The sequence below is a fragment of the Salvelinus namaycush genome, chromosome 6 (assembly GCF_016432855.1).
Source record: "Salvelinus namaycush isolate Seneca chromosome 6, SaNama_1.0, whole genome shotgun sequence".
NCBI classification, from domain to species: domain Eukaryota; kingdom Metazoa; phylum Chordata; class Actinopteri; order Salmoniformes; family Salmonidae; genus Salvelinus; species Salvelinus namaycush.
This window is the reverse complement of record NC_052312.1, coordinates 46,032,916-46,055,036: the sequence shown is the minus strand read 5'-3', so window position 1 is coordinate 46,055,036 and position 22,121 is coordinate 46,032,916. Positions and strand designations below refer to the sequence as shown.

At 42.1% G+C, this 22,121-nt stretch overlaps 2 protein-coding genes across 2 annotated transcripts in view; one reads left to right on the top strand and one right to left on the bottom strand.

Annotated features, from left to right (window-relative positions):
* Positions 1–4,490: 4,490 nt before the first annotated feature.
* On the bottom strand, positions 4,491–5,574 carry LOC120049414. Its single transcript, XM_038995683.1, has 2 exons — positions 5,203–5,574; positions 4,491–4,792 (listed from the first exon to the last, which is right to left on the bottom strand). Exons 1-2 carry the CDS (start codon positions 5,362–5,364, stop codon positions 4,493–4,495), a joined length of 462 nt encoding a protein of 153 aa, XP_038851611.1. The 5' UTR covers positions 5,365–5,574; the 3' UTR covers positions 4,491–4,492.
* Positions 5,575–17,894: 12,320 nt separating this feature from the next.
* The window catches only part of LOC120049152 (sortilin-like), an 18,928-nt gene continuing 14,701 nt past the window's right edge, over positions 17,895–22,121 (top strand). Inside the window, exon 1 of the mRNA XM_038995381.1 lies at positions 17,895–17,988. Within this exon, the coding sequence (XP_038851309.1) occupies positions 17,895–17,988 (94 nt within the window). The remainder of the gene's footprint in view (positions 17,989–22,121) is intronic.

The window sequence follows — 22,121 nt, the reverse complement described above, 5'->3', positions numbered from 1 at the left end:
TAGGAAACAACACCTCCACTTCACTGACACTGGGGCCCCACAAGGATGCGTGCTCAGCCCCCTCCTGTACTCCCTGTCCATCCATGACTGCTTGGCCACGCACGCCTTCAACTCAATCTTCAAGTTTGCAGATGACACAACAGTAGTAGGCCTGATTATCAACAATGATGAGACAGCATACAGGGAGGAGGTGAGAGCCCTGGGAGTGTGGTGCCAGGAAAATAACCTCTCACCCAACATCAACAAAACTAAGGAGCTGATTGTGGACTTCAGGAAACAGCAGAGGGAGCATTGATGGGACCGCAGTGGAGAAGGTGGAAAGCTTCAAGTTCCTCGGTGTACACATCACTGACAAACTGAAATGGTCCACCCAAACAGACAGTGTGGTGAAGAAGGCGCAAAAGTGTCTCTTCAACCTCAGGAGGCAGAAGAAATTTGGCTTGGCACCTAAAACCCTCACGAACTTTTACAGATGCACAATTGAGAGCATCCTGTTGGGCTGTATCACCACCTGGTATGGCAACTGCACCGCCCGCAACTGCAGGGCTCTCCAGAGGGTGGTGCGGTCTGCCGAACACAGCACCGGGCAAGCTACCTGCCGTCCAGGACACCTACAGCACCTGATGTCACAGGAAGGCCAAAAAGATCATCAAGGACAACAACCACCCGAGCCACTGCCAGGTCACCCCTCTATCATCCAGAAGGCGAGGTCAGTACAGGTGCATCAAAGCTGGGACCGAGAGACTGAAAAGCAGCTTCTATCTCACGGCCATTAGACTGGTAAATAGCCACCACTAGCACATTAGAGGCTGCTGCCCTATATATATAGACTTTAAATCACTGGCCAATTTAATAATGGAACACTAGTTACTTTAATAATGTTTACACATTTTGTATTACTCATCTCATATGTATATACTGTATTCTGTCCTATTCTACTGTATCTTAGTCTATGCTTCTCTGACATTGCTCATCCAAATATTTCTATATTTTTAATTCCATTCCTTTACTTTAGATTGTGTGTATTGTTATATATTTCTTGTTAGATATTACTGCACTGTTGGAGCTAGAAACACAAGCATTTCACTACACCTGCAATAATATCTGCTAAACATGTTTGTGATGAATACAATTTGATTTAATTTGATTTGTAAATAAGGTATTTCTGTTTTTATTTTGAATACATTTGCAAACATTTCTCAAAACCTGTTTTCGCTTTGTCATTATGTGTAGATTGATGAGGAAAAAACCCACCAGAATAAGGCTGAAACGTAACGAAATGTGGAAAAAGGGAAGTGGTCTGAATACTTTCTGAATGCACTGTAAGGTTATGCGTAAGAACGCAACTGCACTGAAATGAATAGCCTGATTCAATGCGATTCTCCTGAATAAAAAATATAAAAGTTGATCTGTTAAGCTGTTAGGTCTGAATAGACTCATACAGCTTCCATACCGATTCTATCTTTTTGGTCTTTTGCTATAGGCATAGGCATTCTAAATTGCGGATCATTTAATAAAACAACCATATTTTCTGTGTGATAATGACACTTGCTTTTCATTTTAAAGTGAATGTTTTCATAAGCCTTTAGACCTACCTAGAGACCATGTTGAGGTTGAACTAGACCTTCGATAGGCTAGTAGACTATGTAGAAATAATCATGGAGTTAATCATTGTTATAGCCTAGATCGCTTTTAGCCCATCTCTATAACAAGGGTTAGGCCTATATCCTCACATACCCCCTCAATTCAAGCCCCGCTTTTAACCATAAGACATCTCCACAGAAATTGATAGGCTAAGGATTGCATGTTGACAGTGATAGTGTCTGTTAAACCATTAAACTTGTGGTGAACTGGGAACTGGGGGGAAAAACGAGGTCAAATCTTGCCATCAGTGATTTTCAGGTCAGAAAGTCAGAGAAAGATGCCAGAGTTTCTGAATTGGAATTCCGAGTTGGATGACCGTTCAAAACTATTTTTCCCAGTCAGAGCTAATTTCTTTCTGAGTTCCTAGTTGTCTTCAATGCACTGAAGTCGGAAGTCAGAGATTGCAGAGTTACAAGTTGTTTGAATGTGCCACTAGAGACCTGACCGCAGGAATGTCCACCAGAGTTGTTTCCAGATAACTTAATAATTAATTTCTCTACCAATTTCTCTACCATCTCGTCGTTTTAGAGAATTTGGCTGTACGCCCAACTGGCCTCACAACCGCAGGCCACGTGTAACCACACCATACCAGGAGCTCCACATCCGGCTTCTTCACCTGTGGGATCGTCTGAGACCAGGCACCCAGACAGCTGATAAATGTCATTTTATAAATGGAAATGCACGTAGATACCATGACCAGACCCTGAGGCCCATTGTTTTGCAATTAATCTGCCGCCATCCCATCATGTTTCAGCATAATAATGCACGGCCCCATGCCCCAAGGATCTGTACACAATTCCTAGAAGCTGAATATGTACCAGTTTTTCCACGGCCTGCATACTCACCAGACATGTCATCCATTGAGCATGTTTGGGATGCTCTGGATTGACTTGTACGTCAGCGATTTCCAGTTCCCCGCCAATATCCAGTAACGTTGCACAGGCATTGATGAGGAGTGAGACAACATTCCACAGGCCACAATCATCAGCCTGATCAACTCTATGCGAAGGAGATGTGTCGTGCTGCATGAGGCAAATGATCCACTTCCCTTATTTTTTAAGGTATCTGTGATCAACAAATGCATGTCTATATTCCCAGTCATGTGAAATCCATAGATTAGGGCCTAATGAATGTATTTCAATTGACTGATTCCCTTATATGAACAGTAACTCAGTAAAGTCTTTCACATTGTTTCATCTTGCGCTTTAAAAAAAGTATATCTGGCACACTCAAAATAGTATGATATGTTATGTATAACGCGAACGGCTAGCAACCCAAAGGTTGCGTGTTTGAATCTTATAGCAGACAACTTTAGCAGTTTAGCTAATTAGCAACTTGTAATCTACTTACTACGTTTTAGCTACTTTGTAACTACTTAGCATGTTAGCTAACCCTTCCCCTAACCCTAACTTTTACCCTTTAACCTAGCTCCTAAACTTAACCCTAACCCCTAACCCTAACCCCTAGCCTAGCCAACGTTACCAAGCTAGCTAACGTTAGCCACAAGAAATTAGAATTCGTGACATATCATACGTTTTGGAAATTCGTAACGTACATTTGACAAATTCGGTACATATTGAATGTTTTGCAAATTCGTATAATTTCATCGGAATTACCATTCGTAACATATCATATGAAATGAATGATGGACATCCACAAATTGATACATACGTAACATATGATACTCATTGGAGGGGTTCGCATTTACGTACAGAATAATACGAAATACTCTGAGACCAGGTTGCTTTTTGAAGTTCCCAGACTACATAAAATGTGGTGGTTGCAGCTCTGTTGAAACAGCTCAAACCTCAGCTTGAAATAGGCCTGTAGCATATGATTAATTTCTGTTGAAAAATGATTAGCCTGGAAATAGGAAAGGTTGCCTAACAGTTTGTCTCGGGTCCACCCACTGTTATTCATTTACTTTCTAGGACAGTTTTCAACTTGATATCTAGGCCTATTTAAACATGACAATGGGAAAAGTGACCAATTTGGGAACAGTTCACTTTACCTACAAAATGGATCCATTATGTTATCTTTTCATTTGTAGTCTGGGCTACTCTTGTAGTGGCTTGCTTTTATAAGGAAATACCAACACTACATTTATAGAAGATAGTGCTGAGTTTTAGTTCCACTTTTTAATTGAACTTTTGAATAAAAGTGGCTATCATTGCTGCCGATAATTGAGGCTATAGAATTAACAATTAATATGGCTACATTTTCAAGATTTTTTTGTGTGTTTTTAAGGGATAGGATACTTTTGCTCTCGTTTCAAAATCATTTATTGCAAAATTACAAAACAACACATCCTTGAAAGCTCTAGGTAACAATGCTACAGAAGCTGAATTATTTCATTTAAAAAATAGCATCCCTAAAATACATTGGCCTAGGCCAGGGCTCTCCAACCCTGTTCCTGGAAAGCTACCCTCCTGTCGGTTTTCACAGGGTTGGAGAGCCCTGGCCTGCGCCCTCCGTTTCAAATATAAAACCTTTTTACAACAGTTCATTCTTCAGTGCCACAAAAGCTTCAATTCTTTCAATATATTCAAACAACTCATTAGATAAATGTATTGCACCTCTGTCAAAAAGAGCATGAAGAGCTATCAATGCTACAACAAACTTTAAATATGACTTTTAAAGCATTACATATTATTATAACAAATAATCATTAATAGTTATGAACAGAATAACAAAATATTCATAATGATAAGACAAAATACATTTAAAGAAAAAAATTATATAAAAAACATAATTTAGAATAACACTGTGTGTGGTGTGTAGAAACTATGCATCTGTGTGTGCCTGGTTATCCGGCTGCCTGGCTGCTCCTGTGCACATGTGTGGGGTCTCAGCAGATCTTGAGCTTGTCCAGGTTGAGACTGATCTTCTCCATGTACCTCTGCCCCTCCACCAGGCTCTGATAAACCGTCTTCAGGGCCTCTCCGCCAGGCTTGGCCAGATCAGGGCAGTCCAGGGCCTGGGACAAGGAGTGCACCCACCCCCGCATGCTGGACAAGTCCTCATACACCTGACCACACCTGCTGTCTTGCAGACTCTCCTCCAGGCCCCCCAGGTGGACCCAGATGGAGGCCAGGCCTTCGATGGGGGGGTACATGGGGTTGAACTCCATCTCCGCGGGAATGTCGAACTGAGGGAATGGAGGGAGAGTAGAGGGATTTGTGTATTTGTTTTTCTTTTCTTTGCATTTATTAAATATAAAATCGTTTTATGGACATTGGTTATGTAATGTATTTCTTTCTAAGGAATCTTTAATTCACAGGGATTATCTCAATCCTTTTAATCAGTAGACTTTGCGTGATACTATCCTGAGCGAGTCAGTCAGTAAAATATACCCTCATGTTTTCTTTAACCACATTCGTGTTTGACTCATACATGCACATACACATGTGCCCACACATTGCTATTAAGCGAAGGTCTGTAGTGTACCCAAACATATTTCCATTGAACAAATTTATCCTACTCATGTCCGTTAACCACAGAATACTTTTGCGTCGTATCACGCATACAGAGTAGCTGAGTAAGAGGTGTGTGTGGTACCTCGGTCAGATAATTCTTTATGTGGACCACAGTGATCATGGCCAGCAACTTGATGTTGTTCCTCTTCTGGACGTCCCCGTTGAGGGGCCGACCGCGTTGAGGGTGACACACAGACACAGACACCACCAGGCCCAGGCAGAGAAGGACCACAGAGACATGCATCTTGTTTTATCTGGAGAACAATACAAATACCACGCTATTTAATATATAGTAATAAAATAAGATATACCATTTAGCAGACACTTTTTTCAAAATCGACTAAGTCATACAATTTAAAGGGGCAATCTGTAGTTGCTACATCCATTTAAAAATAAATTAATGATATGTACCCATCGAAGAATATAACTTAGAAATGCATTAGTCCAACTGTTGTACCTCATCAGAACCCAAAATATAAGCTTGTTTTACGCCAGTGTTTGTAAATAACGTAAATGTAAACAAACAGTATATAGCCTCAAAACATGGTTAAAGTCAATTAAGTTTTTTCACCACAACAAAGATGCTGCACTGAAATTGTGGTTTAAAATGTTGAAATTATTACATTTGCGTTCATGTAAAAATCATAAATAATCTGTAAAATCATGAAAAATAAAATGACTGAATATGTCTAAAGTTGAATGCATGCATAATTAGTCTGTTTCTTCAAAAACTTAACTTTGAGCTGTCATGCCACTCAAATTAACATACTCATCTTCAGAATCTCATGTCCTCTCTCCTCATCCACATCTGTCCCTTAGAGCTCTATCCCGTCACCCCCAGTCAGTGCTGGAGTCAAGTCTTACCTGGTGGTTGTGAGGCTGTGGTGGATGTGTGCTAACCAGAAACATCCATGCCTCCTTGCATGGTTCCCTGGCTTTATAGCTGCTGGAGCCCTGTCCGGTTGACTCACAGCCTGCGTGAATCATCATCACTGTGTCACCCCCAGGTCCTGGGCAGCTCCTCTCCTCCTACCCCCCTAACCCCCACCTTCTTCCTCCATCCGGACCCAGCCCATGGGCCCAGACACAACCAACCCGTCATGGTGCAGGTCAGGACATCCACCTACATGTATTTATGCTCCCTGAAGGACCAACACACTGCACGGTGAAAGTTTAAGCTCATGTCCAGACAGCCAGTTCATGTTTTTAAGTTGAGTTTTTTACCTATAACAACGTCTCATTGTTTGTAAGGATGGAAAGAGATCATGTGATGAAGTAATCAATAATAGATGCCAATTATCTAGTTATAGATTACTTTACTAATCAAATAGATGATGACTCATTCTTTTATGTGAAAATGCATTACAACGGTGTGACTTTGGTTGTATTTGATCGATTTCCATAATTCAAATTTCAATAAAAAATACATTTATTGCCATAGGTAATTGTGTACTTTAGCAGTGAATGGAATTGAATTGTGGATTAAACTGTGACACATGGTGCACAATTTAGAAGATGAAAAATGAAAGAGCACTATAGTCCCAAAGACTATAATCAACCGAAGGATACATTTACCTTTACTGAAGTCACTGGTATCTCAATGCAGCACTGTTTCTTACAGCAATGTGCAAAGTGAATCAGCAGAACTAGTGAATGTTAACCTTTCACCTTTCACATGGGCATCTTGGGAACCTGAAGCTGATTCTGCAATTCAAGAAGCTGATTCAGTGTTTATTGTGACAGTCTAGTAAAATGTAATTTTGCCAGTATTATTTTCATAGAATTGAAAGAAACTGCCATAGTTGGCTGATTGCATTACTATTAGTAGCTAGTTAGCTAGCTACTTCTCTTAAGAAAATACAAATAATGCTGACTGCAGCTTTGAAACCCATTAGCCTTAAGCTTTAAAATGATGAGTTTGTTTGCTACTGTATAGCATATCCTCTCACACCTTCTATCAGACAATGGATGCAACTGCACCACCCGCAACCACAGGACACTCTTGAGGGTGGTGCGGTCTGCCCAACCCATCACCAGGGGCAAACTACCTGCCCTCCAGGACACCTACAGCACCCGATGTCACAGGAAGGCCAAAAAGATCACCAAGGACGTCAACCACCCGAGCCACGGCCTGTTCACCCCGCTACCATCCAGAAGACGAGGTCAGTATAGGTGCATAAAAGCTGGGACAGAGAGACTGAAAATCAGCTTCTATCCTAGGCCCTCAGACTTAAATAGCCATCATTAGCCAGCTTCCACTTGGTTACGCAACCCTGCACATTAGAGGCTTCTGCCCTATATACATAGACTTGGAATCACTGGCCACTTTAATAATGGAACACTAGTTTAAATCATGTTTACATACTGCTTTCCTCATCTCATATGTATATACTGTGTTCAATTCTACTGTATTTTAGTCAATGCCACTCCGACATTGCACAATCTAATATTTACATATTTCTTAATTCCATTCTTTTACTTTTAGGTTGGCGTGTATTGTTGTGAATCGTTTTTAGATACTACTGCACTGTTGGAGCTAGGAACACAAGCATTTCGCTACACCCGCAAATCTGCTAAATATGTATATGTCACCAATAAAATGTAATTTGATGAATAACCTAATGATAATACTACTGATATAGGGTCAACTGCATTTTCCAGCCATGATTTCATTTAATTAATGTGAAATGTCATTCCTCATTTTTGGTGTTTTTGTGATGTAGTTACTTATCTATTACCAGGGTAATTATGAGAAACAGCAAGTTATCACAACTAGTTACCACAGTAACACATTGCCTCTTTATTGTGTGCTGTAATGTTGCTACCAAAAAAGCAACATTCTTGCATATTTGTTTATGGTAATTAAGTAAGACTGGACCATTTAAAGAACGTGTCAAACTCATTCCACGAGGCCTTCGATCTGGCAGAAGTGCCCCGCCATAACCTAACACGTCAAACTCATTCCACGAGGCCATCGATCTGGCAGAAGTGCCCCGCCATAACCTAACACGTCAAACTCATTCCACGAGGCCTTCGATCCGGCAGAAGTGCCCCGCCATAACCTAACACGTCAAACTCATTCCACGAGGCCTTCGATCCGGCAGAAGTGCCCCGCCATAACCTAACACGTCAAACTCATTCCACGAGGCCTTCGATCCGGCAGAAGTGCCCCGCCATAACCTAACACGTCAAACTCATTCCACGAGGCCTTCGATCCGGCAGAAGTGCCCCGCCATAACCTAACACGTCAAACTCATTCCACGAGGCCTTCGATCCGGCAGAAGTGCCCCGCCATAACCTAACACGTCAAACTCATTCCACGAGGCCTTCGATCCGGCAGAAGTGCCCCGCCATAACCTAACACGTCAAACTCATTCCACGAGGCCTTCGATCCGGCAGAAGTGCCCCGCCATAACCTAACACGTCAAACTCATTCCACGAGGCCTTCGATCCGGCAGAAGTGCCCCGCCATAACCTAACACGTCAAACTCATTCCACGAGGCCTTCGATCCGGCAGAAGTGCCCCGCCATAACCTAACACGTCAAACTCATTCCACGAGGCCTTCGATCCGGCAGAAGTGCCCCGCCATAACCTAACACGTCAAACTCATTCCACGAGGCCTTCGATCCGGCAGAAGTGCCCCGCCATAACCTAACACGTCAAACTCATTCCACGAGGCCTTCGATCCGGCAGAAGTGCCCCGCCATAACCTAACACGTCAAACTCATTCCACGAGGCCTTCGATCCGGCAGAAGTGCCCCGCCATAACCTAACACGTCAAACTCATTCCACGAGGCCTTCGATCCGGCAGAAGTGCCCCGCCATAACCTAACACGTCAAACTCATTCCACGAGGCCTTCGATCCGGCAGAAGTGCCCCGCCATAACCTAACACGTCAAACTCATTCCACGGAGGGCTGAGCGCCGGCGGGTCTTTGCTCCTCCATTGTACTTGACTGATGAATGAAGTTCACTGTTTAGTAAGGAACTCCCCTCACCTGGTTGTCTAGGTCTTCATTGGCAGGAAAAAACGGAAACCAGCATTTCAGAATCATTTCAGATCAAAGCTTCATGTGTTCATTAGTTAGTCTCAGCTGTTGGTGCAGCTCTCTAGGTTGTGCTCTACTTCATCTGTGTGTATACCTGTCAAAACACTCCAGCCCTCGGCCCAATAGGACATTTCCTCTTGGTCTACTGGTTAAGACATTGGTATCGCCCATGGGCGACCCGGGTTCAGATCCTGACTGTGACACGTACAGGTGTGTGTTTATGCATAATGTGTGTTTGTGTGCACTTGCAGTGTGTGTTTGTGTTTGGGTTCATGCAAGTGTGTCTGTGTTTGCACTTGTCAATGCCTGGGTGTCTCTGTGAGTGCACGTGTACATGTCTTTGGCTGTTTTTTTGGTTTCTGTGTGTGTGTGTTTCCGTGTGTGTGTTTGAGTAACTGACTGATTGATGCAGCCTCTGGGTCTCTGCTCAGGATTGCTGAGACTTGAGGTATTTCTATTTTCTAGGTACTTCCAGGCATTCTCAACCCCATCAGCCAATGACAACAAAGCACATGACAGCACACGTCATTGGGCCAGCCATACCGACGAGGGACCATTTAAACGGAGTGCCAACCAGTTATTTAAACCTGTTATTAAAACCTGTTATTAAAATCTGTTTTTAAAACCTGTTTTTAAAACCTGTTATTAAAACCTGTTATTAAAACGTGGATCTGGAACTTCATGTGTCTAAAAGGTGAGTTCAACGACAGCTCACCAGCAAACAGACCCAAAAGCTGGATTAGTGAAAGTCTGTTTAACTCACACTCCACATGGGTCTCTGTGTCTTCTGCTGTCTGTTACTCACTTGAATTGAATTGGTTAGCTTGAAGCCACTGGTTTCCATTGATGTACTGTAGATTAGAAAAGGATTGTCCACAGCGGACAAAGAGGCTAAATGGTGGTTCCATGTCATCTTCTTTTCTGCTGCACATCTCAGAAGATTGTTCATGTGGATGCTAAGTGCTTCTCTGTTTCTCGTGATAATCTGTGCAGCGCAGCTGCAAAAAGCGAATCTGGAATTCCACCGTTATCAAGGCTGACATGGAGTTAGACTAGGGAAGCCAGGTTTATATGTTCTCAGAGCATCCTCATCAGGATAACACTTCCTCTGCTTGATGGCCCACTGGGCCAATGGATGCTCCGTACCAAGTACTCTAAAGTTTCCTCCGCCTCCATATGCTCACCTGGTGTCACAGATTAAACACATGCTCTGTCCCCACAACATCCAAGCTCTTTGTCCCCGGAGCACGTCTCTGGGGCACAATTGCGCAACTGCTTCCCTATGAGTAAAACTCCATGTGACCTGCACCGTACGTGCTGTGTGTGTATGTGGAGGGTACAGGGGGTGCATCACTAATGCTTGATTCTCAGTGAATACGCAGCAGCATGTGACTTCCGTTGCTTTAATTGATGGCAGCTGCCCTAAAAAAAACTGTGTGTGTGTGTGTGTGTGTGTGTGTGTGTGTGTGTGTGTGTGTGTGTGTGTGTGTGTGTGTGTGTGTGTGTGTGTGTGTGTGTGTGTGTGTGTGTGTGTGTGTGTGTGTGTGTGTGTGTGTGTGTGTGTTTCGGGGAAGGGGAAGGGGGTAACTGGCTGAGTAATAGGCCAGTGTTGGAAGCCGGTTGTGTGGTACAGTAATTCGGGCTGGCGCGCCGTCTAACAATCCACTGTTTGCAGACGCATTAACGCCACAGCGGGTCCCAGTTATGTGTGAGAAATGGCTGATGCAGCGTGACTGGGACATAATACATGTTGTCCAGTGGGAAGGTTGCACTGTGTTTGATTAAAGAAAGGGAAATATGGGGAGGATGGTGTAAGGATGGGAGAAAGGAGTTGGGGGAAAGAAGTGAGGGAATGATAAAGGAGTTGGAGGGAAGGAAAGAGGGATGGATAAAGGAGTTGGAGGGATGGATACAGGAGCTGGAGGGAAGGAGAGAGGGATGGATAAAGGAGTTGGAGGGAAGGAGAGAGGGATGGATGAAGGAGTTGGAGGGAGAGGTGGATGGATGGATAAAGGAGTTGGATGGAAGGAGAGAGGGATGGATAAAGGAGTTGGAGGGAAGGAGAGAGGGATGGATAAAGGAGTTGGAGAGGGGGATGGATGGATAAAGGAGTTGGATGGAAGGAGAGAGGGATGGATAAAGGAGTTGGAGGGAAGGAAAGAGGGATGAATACAGGAGTTGGAGGGAAGGAGAGAGGGATGGATGAAGGAGTTGGAGGGAGAGGTGGATGGATGGATAAAGGAGTTGGATGGAAGGAGAGAGGGATGGATAAAGGAGTTGGAGGGAAGGAGAGAGGGATGGATAAAGGAGTTGGAGAGGGGGATGGATGGATAAAGGAGTTGGATGGAAGGAGAGAGGGATGGATAAAGGAGTTGGAGGGAAGGAAAGAGGGATGAATACAGGAGTTAGAGGGAAGGAGAGAGGGATGGATGAAGGAGTTGGAGGGAGAGGTGGATGGATGGATAAAGGAGTTGGATGGAAGGAGAGAGGGATGGATAAAGGAGTTGGAGGGAAGGAGAGGGGGATGGATAATGGAGTTGGAGAGGGGGATGGATGGATAAAGGAGTTGGATGGAAGGAGAGAGGGATGGATGAAGGAGTTGGAGGGAGGGAGAGAGGGATGGATGGATAAAGGAGTTGGAGGGAGAGAGAGAGGGATGGATAAAGGAGCTGGATGGAGGGACAAAGGAGTTGGAGGGGAGGAGAGAGGGTTGGATAAAGTAGTTGGAGAGAGGGAGGGAGGGAGAGAGAGGGATAGATAAAGGAGTTGCAAGGAGGGAGGGAGAGAGAGGGATTGATGGATAAAGGAGTTGCAAGGAGGGAGGGAGAGGGAGAGAGAGGGATGGATAAAAGAGTTGGAGGGAAGGAGAGAAGGATGGATAAAGGAGTTGCAGGGAGGGAGGGGGATGGATGAAGTTAAACAAGAGAAGATGGAGTGGAGTATAAGAGAAAGGGAGGTGGAGAAAGGGGGGCTTTTTGTCCATTCACAAACTTGGCCTGATGTTACATCATTTATGGTAATATGTGCTCAAGCCATTTCCAGTAAAGTCAAGCTGATATGACATACAGTACCGTCCATTAAAAAGTGTAAACCCTTCTCACCTTCCCCCTCTTTTCCCCCGCTTCACTGGACTTACATTGTGTGTGAGGAATAATTTTCCACGTGAGGTAGCTACATACCTTCCCCCTCTTTTTCCCCGCTTCACTGGACTTACATTGTGTGAGAGGAATCATTTTCCACGTGAGGTAGCTACATACCTTCCCCCTCTTTTCCCCCGCTTCACTGGACTTACATTGTGTGTGAGGAATCATTTTCCACATGATGTAGCTACATACCTTCACCCCTCTTTTCTGTGGGATAGCTACATACTGTACCTTCACCCCTCTTTCTCTGTGGGATAGATACTGTACCTTCACCCCTCTTTCTCTGTGGGGTAGCTAAATACCTTCACCCATCTTTCCCTGTGGGGTAGCTACATACCTTCACCCATCTTTCTCTGTGGTGTAGCTACATACCTTCACCCATCTTTCTCTGTGGTGTAGCTACATACCTTCACCCATCTTTCTCTGTGGTGTAGCTACATACCTTCACCCCTCTTTCTCTGTGGGGTAGTTACATACCTTCACCCCTCTTTCTCTGTGGTGTAGCTACATACCTTCACCCCTCTTTCCCTACTAATAATTCACATCTGTACTTCTAAGAATCTGCACTCTAAGAATGTTGCATAACATTCACCATTTGTCATGTATCATATGAATGTGCATATGCAATCTCCATATGTATCATATGAATGTGCATATGCAATCTCCATATGTATCAAATGACCAGTAGCTTTATTGATCACCCTGGTTACAGCACAGGAACAACTGGTTTTAATGAGACCAAACGTGCATTATTTTGTGATGAGGTAGGTTCGGACTTGGGACACACATAGGCCTAATATAAGCCAGGTTTTCACATCCCTACTTTTAATTGATGGATTAAAATGTGATGAAGCTGTTTAAAAATACCCCCAGCTGATTTAGGCTAGATGACTAAATAAGAAATGCATAGTGTTGTTAATAATGAGGTGGTGGGTTAGCACGAGCACAGGAACTTGGCTTACCTCTAGACTTTTAACAGGAATAGGCCGGCTTAAAGCAATAGACCAGGGGAGAGCAATTTGAGTTTCTTTTCAAATCAAATTTTGTCACATACTTTGTAGACGACAGTAAAATACTTACTTAGGGGTCCTTTTCCAGCAATGCAAATTTAAAGAACAAGAAATCAAAATCAAAATAGAAATAGTGACAAGACAAATAAATACGCTGCAAATAACGAATACAAATAATGAGTAAAAATATCCATAGACTTTTTCCACATTTTGTTGCGTTACAGCCTTATTCTAAATTTGATTAAAAAAATAAAATAATCCTCAGCAATCTACACACTATACCCCATGATGACAAAGCAAAAACAGGTTTTTAGAATGTTTGCTAATGTATAAAAAAAACTAAAACAGAAAAACCTTATTTACATAAGTATTCAGACCCTTTGCTATGAGACTCGAAATTGAGCTCAGGTGCATCCTGTTTCCATTGACATTGCATGTCAGCGCAAAAACCAAGCCATGAGGTCGAAGGAATTGTCCATAGAGCTCAGAGACATGATTGTGTCGAGGCACAGATCTGGGGAAGGGTACCAAAACATGTCTGCAGCATTTGTAATCATTATGGATCCCCATTAGTTCCTACCAAGGAAACAGCTACTCTTCCTGGGGTCCAAAAAAAAAAAAAAAAAAGCATTGAAGGTCCCCAAGAACACAGTGGCCTCCATCATTCTAAAATGGAAGAAGTTTGGAACCACCAAGACTCTTCCTAGGGCTGACCGCCCAGCCAAACTGAGCAATCAGGGGAGAATGGTCACTCTGACAGAGCACTAGAGTTCCTCTGTGGAGATGGAAGAACAATCCAGAAGGACAACCATCTCTGCAGCACTCCACCAATCAGGCCTTTATGGTAGAGTGGCCAGACGGAAGCCACTCCTCAGTAAAAGGCACATGACAGCCCGCTTGGAGTTTGCCAAAAGGCACCCAAAGACTCTCAGACGATGAGAAACATTTGATAAATTAGCAAAAAATCTCAAATTGTTTTTCTTTATCATTATGGGGTATTGTGTATAGATTGATGAGGGGAAAAACTATATAATCCATTTTAGAATAAGGCTGTAACCTAACAAAATAACAAAAAAGTCTAGGGATACTTTATAGTGAGTAGAAAATAACATGACTATCTATAGGGAGTAGAAAATAACATGGCTATATACAGGGAGGAGAAAATAACATGACTATATACAGGGAGGAGAAAATAACATGGCTATATATAGGGAGTAGAAAATAACATGGCTATATACAGGGAGTAGAAAATAACATGACTATATACAGGGAGGAGAAAATAACATGGCTATATACAGGGAGGAGAAAATAACATGGCTATATACAGGGAGGAGAAAATAACATGGCTATATACAGGAAGTAGAAAATAACATGGCTATATACAGGGAGGAGAAAATAACATGGCTATATACAGGAAGTAGAAAATAACATGGCTATATACAGGTATGAGAAAATAACATGGCTCTATACAGGGAGGAGAAAATAACATGGCTATATACAGGGAGGAGAAAATAACATGACTATATACAGGGAGTAGAAAATAACATGGCTATATACAGGGAGTAGAAAATAACATGGCTACATACAGGGAGCAGAAAATAACATGTCTATATACAGGGAGTAGAAAATAACATGGCTATATACAGGGAGGAGAAAATAACATGGCTATATACAGGGAGTAGAAAATAACATGGCTATATACAGGGAGTAGAAAATAACATGGCTATATATAGGGAGTAGAAAATAACATGGCTATATATAGGGAGTAGAAAATAACATGGCTATATACAGGGAGTAGAAAATAACATGGCTATATACAGGGAGTAGAAAATAACATGGCTATATACAGGGAGGAGAAAATGTTTTTTTGTGTGTGTATGTGTAGTCAGTCAGGAGTTGAAGTGCAGTGTGTATGTATGTATGTATGTATGTATGTATGTATGTATGTATGTATGTATGTATGTATGTATGTATGTATGTATGTATGTATGTATGTGTGTGTGTGTGTGTGTGTGTGTGTGTGTGTGTGTGTGTGTGTGTGTGTGTGTGTGTGTGTGTGTGTGTGTGTGTGTGTGTGTGTGTGTGTGTGTGTGTGTGTGTGTGTGTGTGTGTATAGAATCAGTGCAGGACAGTTAGTGCAAGAAGGATCCATGCTGGTAGTCTGGGAAGCCATTTGATTAGCTATTTAGCAGTCTTGTTCAGAAGTCTTATGGCTTGGGGATAGAAGTTGTTCAGGGTCCTTTCAATTTTTTAGACAGTTATCTTTTGATAAATCAGTGTTTTATGGCAGCTATTTTTCCAATATGTTCTCAGAGCGGATGAGTCTTTAGGTTCCATGGAACGAGGATTGGTGATTCACTGGTAATGCAGTGAGGACATTTAGTCCACTGTGGGGGTGGGTTAGCATGAACATAAGAACTCAATTTAACGTAGGGACTAACTGCTAACAGGAATACACATACTCTTATTGGGAGTTTACAGATTAGTTTGAGTTTCCTTTGAATTGTTTTTGACAAGGCATTTCTAAACAGTTTTTCTCACCATTTATGAATTATTACGCCTACAGTTGTAAATTCTAGTAGGCTTTTTTATGTGATTTATTAATGATTAATAAGATAATATATAAGGTGTTTTAATATAGGTCCTTATAAATAATAACTAAACATTAGTAGAGTAGTAGGCTACCTGATGTAAAGCGAACACTATTTACACTTTATAAATACTGACCAGTGAATGACCATTTCTCCCAAAAAGATGGACAGCTTTTATTCATTATCAGACAATTGAGGATTGTTTTGTACAGAGTCAGCGCAGGCACCCGCCTCCTCTTGCAACATGACTTGGACATTCGCTATTGTCGCATCAACCTCCATCTGGAAATGATTGAAACAGCAAACATGGAGGGGATACATGGAAGGCAGTAGATTTCCACCTAATGCACGAGGGAGAACAATAACTAGCTCATTCCCATCAGTGTTTGCATATGTCAGCTCTTTTTAATCCAAACCTGGTTGAAATGGGTGGAAGGGCACCAGTGGCGTACCACAGTTTCACAAATTTTTTAAGTACATTTTCTGCTATTCTTCACATGTTCCTTATGGCTGAATGAAAATGTTGAAGTTTTACAACTAATTTCCTTTCATTCAAATTTTTTGTTGCCGTGGTTTATGCCATGTTCATATGCTACCAGAACCCGTGGGGTGTGTGGTACGCCAGCGCATGGCACCAACTTTGCCATTTCTGATCTTCAAAGACTGGTAATAATTAAAGGATATTCAAGACTCAATGTGCATTTGACAGTAAACTCACCTTGTGATGTGAAACGTTATAGCCTCTCTGCTTCAGCACTGTGGCCACGGGGGTCAATGCATCTAATGTCTTGGCACTGAGTGACAAATTCAATGGCGCCTAACTGGATAGAATTGATGTGGTTCATGCTCTCTCTCCTTTCAATGGGCACAACTTCTCCTCGGGACTGGGAGGAATCATTTTGTAAGTGTGACCGGATGGATCTGATCTGATGCTTTTTGGAACCTGGGAAGCTTTTTGAAATGTTGCATCCCATTGCTTTCAAATGGATTAAGAACAAAGCCTTGATTTTGGTTTCTATACTCCAGATTGTTGTGCTACTGCTGGCCCAACGCTGCAGAGAGGTGCAGTTCTGAAAATGACCTCTGGGGGGCTCTAGTCACCCACAGTTGCAATGTGAGAAAGTAGGCTATGGAGAATCATCTATGAATACAAAATGTAGGGGCTGCATCTCAATAGTCTTAACTGGCGTCCTCTCCTTGTCAACTCTATTTCATTTGCACTAATCTGAAAACAAAGACTAGCATTCACCACTACCACTCTTCCACATCAGTGCAGACGACTGAAAGGAGACAAGGGGACACTTCCTGAATTGATTCTAGCGAAATTGAAGTGAAATGGAATTGACCCCCAACCCTGCTACCCAGGTACAGTACATGCATATCAATGTATAGCCTGCACCATATTGTAAATATGATGTTGCATTTATGCTGCAGTCTGACTTCTCTCCAGTTGGTTTTCTTACATGTACCAAGTCACGTGGCACCTTGATTTGCCAACCTCTCTGCTCTGTCCCTGATTTATGAACAGGTTGTCTTAATCTACATGTTTTTAATGTGTTGTGAATAGGAAGGAGATACTATATCAACAGCTGTACATTGACGATAACAACAAAATTGAGGACGATCTACATTAGCGCTGTAATCCAGAAATGTAGTGCTTACAGAATACTATGGTGGAAAAATACAGGTTTAGCTACACAGATTTCCATCTGCCTCTACTTTTGGCAAGAAGTTTAATGCAGTCAATGGAAGTACATAGAGAGTGAAGTCGTTAATGGCAACCATTTTACATTTTGGAAGATATCCAACAGTTCCAACAGACTATTCATTTCTTAAACACTTTTATTGAGTCTCTACTTCAATACAACACTGAGTCACAGATATTCAACATGTGTCACTGGATCCATGAGACCTGTTTACATTCAAATAGCTCAGCCCAACATTCACATTGACTTACCAACTTCATAAGATCCCTTACAACATGGACGGCGGACGAGGAGGGCAAAGTGCATCCACCACCCCGCGTCCCTGCCTGATGACATGGAGAAGGCGCGGCTCCATTTCCCAGGGCTACGGTGTGACACATAAATGGTGGGCGGCGTTGGGGTGTCCCTAATTCCCAGGGACTGCCGGACCCCATATGAAGGTCAGAGATGCGTTAGCTCAATTAAAGGATTATAGCAGAGCTCTCTGAAGAACACATTTAGGTCATTAGACTTGTAGTACGGTTAGTTTTGCTCAGCCACAGGGCAAGACGAGTGGAGTTGTCTGGGATTTGATGGGTTGTCTATGAAGATCAACTGGACTATGTTCATTCTGATACACTGACTCCAGAAAGACGGAATGTAATACTTGCTGAATGGTCATCTGTAGGGAGATTCACGCAGGAAATTCAATCAAATAGCTTTCTGGAAAAAGTAATCACTTCAGTATTAAACACAATACATTATTTGATTATTTAGACCATTTTGGGGGTGCAATGAAATAGAGCATATTTCCATTTGAATGAAAAATCGACTACATTCAACACAACTTTATTGTTAGTAAAAATACAGGATATGGCAGCACAAGGGCCATGTCCTACTTTCCGCAGGGCAGGTTTGATTGAATGTGTTCCTTGCTACAAATAAACATGTTCCCTACTATCACGAATGAAGATCAAGTGAAACTTACATCTACAGTAGGAATCAAAGGCGTCAGCTTCCTCAGCTTTCTTGCTTTTTCATCAGCCAAAACCCCAACAATTACTGTCTGACATCCATCTACATTTCACCTTTACATTTGAGTTATATTGTGACCGTTGTGGAACGATAGAAAGAGTGATAGAGATGGGCAGAGACACACACACACACGGACGCACAGACACACACATACACGGACGTGCGCACACACACACACACACACACACACACACACACACACACACACACACACACACACACACACACACACACACACACACACACACACACACACACACACACACACACACACACACACACACACACACACAAACGTCACTCACACACCCCAGGCACACACAGTTAGAGAGAGGGAAGCAGCACTCAACTGGCTGTCCCAGTGAGTGCACAGGAGGCATGAGACAAGGAAAGCTGCAGGCATGGACATACAAGAACCAGATTGTGTATGCCCATGGATTTGGATGAATACCAAGCGTAACCCTCAGACGGCACACACTCTATTCCAGATATTATTTTTGTATCATCTGATGTGTGTATATACTGATATGTAGGTTAGGTGGGATGTTTTAAATGTATGTATTTCAGTCCTGGACTAATAATGTTCTACGCTAGGTAATGTTTCATGTGGACCCCAGGAAGAGTAGCTGATGCTTTTGCAGCAGCTAATGGGGATCCTAATAAATACCAAACGTACTGAATATTTGAAAGGAACTCATAGGTATAGCGTATACGCCAGAGGAGGCTGGTGGGACGAGCTATAGGAGGATGGGCTCATTGTAATGGCTGGAATGCACTCAATGGAATTGCAGCCATTACAATGAGACCGTCCTCCTATAGCTCCTCCCACCAGCCTCCACTAGTATAAGCATGATAACATCGCCCTTGCCGTCTGGTTGGCTAGGTGGAATCTTTGCCAACATGTCCAATCCTTTCAGATCTATTTAGGTGTGTAGGCAGTAGGGGGGTAGGGGTTGATTTAGAATTGCACAGAAGATTACACCCGCTTGCTTCACATCCCTACTCTAAGTTTACACTTTGCTGGAATGGATACATTCACACTCAAAGCCTCTGATTTGAGAACATCCCTGTCATTCAATTACAACAGCCAATGAACGGTGGATGGAAGATGAGTCGACCATATTACCATACACCCATACACATTACACATGCCTGGTTTAGAGGTCTACTTACTGGGTGGACAAAACATTAAGAACATCTTCCTAATAATGAGTTGAACAGCCTTAATTCATATGGGTATGGACTCTACAAGGTATTGAAAGCATTCCACAGGGATGCTGGCCCATGTTGACTCCAATACTTCCCATAGTTGTCAAGTTGGCTGGATATCCTTTGGGTGGTGGACCATTCTTGATACACACGAGAAACTGTTGAACGTGAAAAACCCAGCGGCGTTGCAGTTCTTGACACAAACCGATGCGCCTGGCACCTACTACCATACCCCGTTCTAAGGCACTTAAATCTTTTCTCTTGCTCATTCACCATCTGAATGGCACATATACACAATTCATGTCTCAATTGTCTCGTGGCTTGAAAATCCTTCTTTAACCTGTCTCCTCCCCTTCATCTACACTGATTAAAGTGGATTTAACAAATCAATAAGGGATCACAGCTTGCACCTGGATTCACCTGGTCAGTCTATGCCATGGAAAGAGCAGGTGTTCCTAAAGTTTTGTCCACTCAGTGTATAGCTGTGTATATTGTTTTTGTGTATATTTTATGTAATTTGTCCATCATGTTTTGCTTAATGAATTGCCCCCCGGGGATAATAAAGACTCTACTTTACAATGCTCCACATTCAAACCTCTCTGTGTAGAATGTAATAAGTAAGATCCACTTAATGACTTCCTGTAAGAGCAGGAAGTAAAGAGGTATCACATCACTTACTGTCCAATCAGGCTGCGAGGAGAGTAGGGACGGAATTCAATCACTGCAGATATGCATTGCCCTCCAGGTCGTCTTTATTGCAGCTGGGCTTCACATACAATAACATTCTACATTAAAGTAACATATTTCTTGAGATATTAAACACTTCTCCAGGTGTTATCTGTTAATCTGGGCAGCGCAGCTGCAATAAAGATGGACTTGAACTCAACCTCTACAATACGATTACTCTCTGGTTGTTTATGCTGTATTGGAGTTGTTAACCATGTTACAACTGAAACTAGCCTGTGTACCAGTCTCTGTGTGCCATCATAACACTCCTTGGGAGAATCTCAAGTGCAAACTCCCTGCGTCCTATCGCCTAGCCTATTTCTCAAAACCTATTGGAGGAGAAGTTCAGAGGGGCGGGACCTCTGGCTTTCTCATCCAATGGGTTTTGAGAAGGAGGAGAGGAGAGAGGACGCGAAGAGTATGCAATTGAGATACTCCCCTTGTCATACCAAACAAGGAAATGACATGACAGCACAAACAGATGTGGGATCAGGCTGATACACCTCCCAAGCTGTTTCCTATCATCTTCCTTTACACTCACTTTTTATTCAATGTTGACACAATGCCACACCAATCCATTAGATATGTATTATTAAACATTAACACAATGCCACACCCTTCCATTAGATATGTATTATTAAACGTTAACACAATACCACACACATCCATTAGATATGTACTATTAAACGTTAACACAATACCACACCCATCCATTAGATATATATTATTATACGTTAACACAATACCACACCCTTCCATTAGATATGTATTATTAAACATTAACACAATACCACACCCTTCCATTAGATATGTATGATTAAACATGAACACAATACCACACCCTTCCATTAGATATGTATGATTAAACATTAACACAATACCACACCTGTCCATTAGATATGTATTATTAAACGTTAACACAATACCACACCCCTCCATTAGATATGTATGATTAAACATTAACACAATACCACACCCATCCATTAGATATGTATTATTAAACGTTAACACAATACCACACCCTTCCATTAGATATGTATTATTAAACATTAACACAATGCCACACCCTTCCATTAGATATGTATTATTAAACGTTAACACAATACCACACCTGTCCATTAGATATGTATTATTAAACATTAACACAATACCACACTCTTCCATTAGATATGTATTATTAAACATTAACACAATACCACACCCATCCATTAGATATGTATTATTATACGTTAACACAATACCACACCCTTCCATTTGATATGTATTATTAAACGTTAACAAAATACCACACCCTTCCATTAGATATGTATTATTAAAGGTTAACACAATACCACACCCTTCCATTAGATATGTATTATTAAACATTAACACAATACCACACCCTTCCAATAGATATGTATGATTAAACATTAACACAATACCACACCCATCCATTAGATATGTATTATTAAACGTTAACACAATACCACACCCTTCCATTAGATATGTATGATTAAACATTAACACAATACCACACCCATCCATTAGATATGTATTATTAAACGTTACACAAT

Coding starts and splice junctions, on each gene's coding strand:
- LOC120049414 (XM_038995683.1), bottom strand. CDS start 5,364: ATGCATGTCTCTGTGGTCCTTCTCTGCCTGGGCCTGGTGGTGTCTGTG. Junction 4,793..5,202: donor TAAAGAATTATCTGACCGAG/GTACCACACACA, acceptor CCATTCCCTCAG/TTCGACATTCCCGCGGAGAT.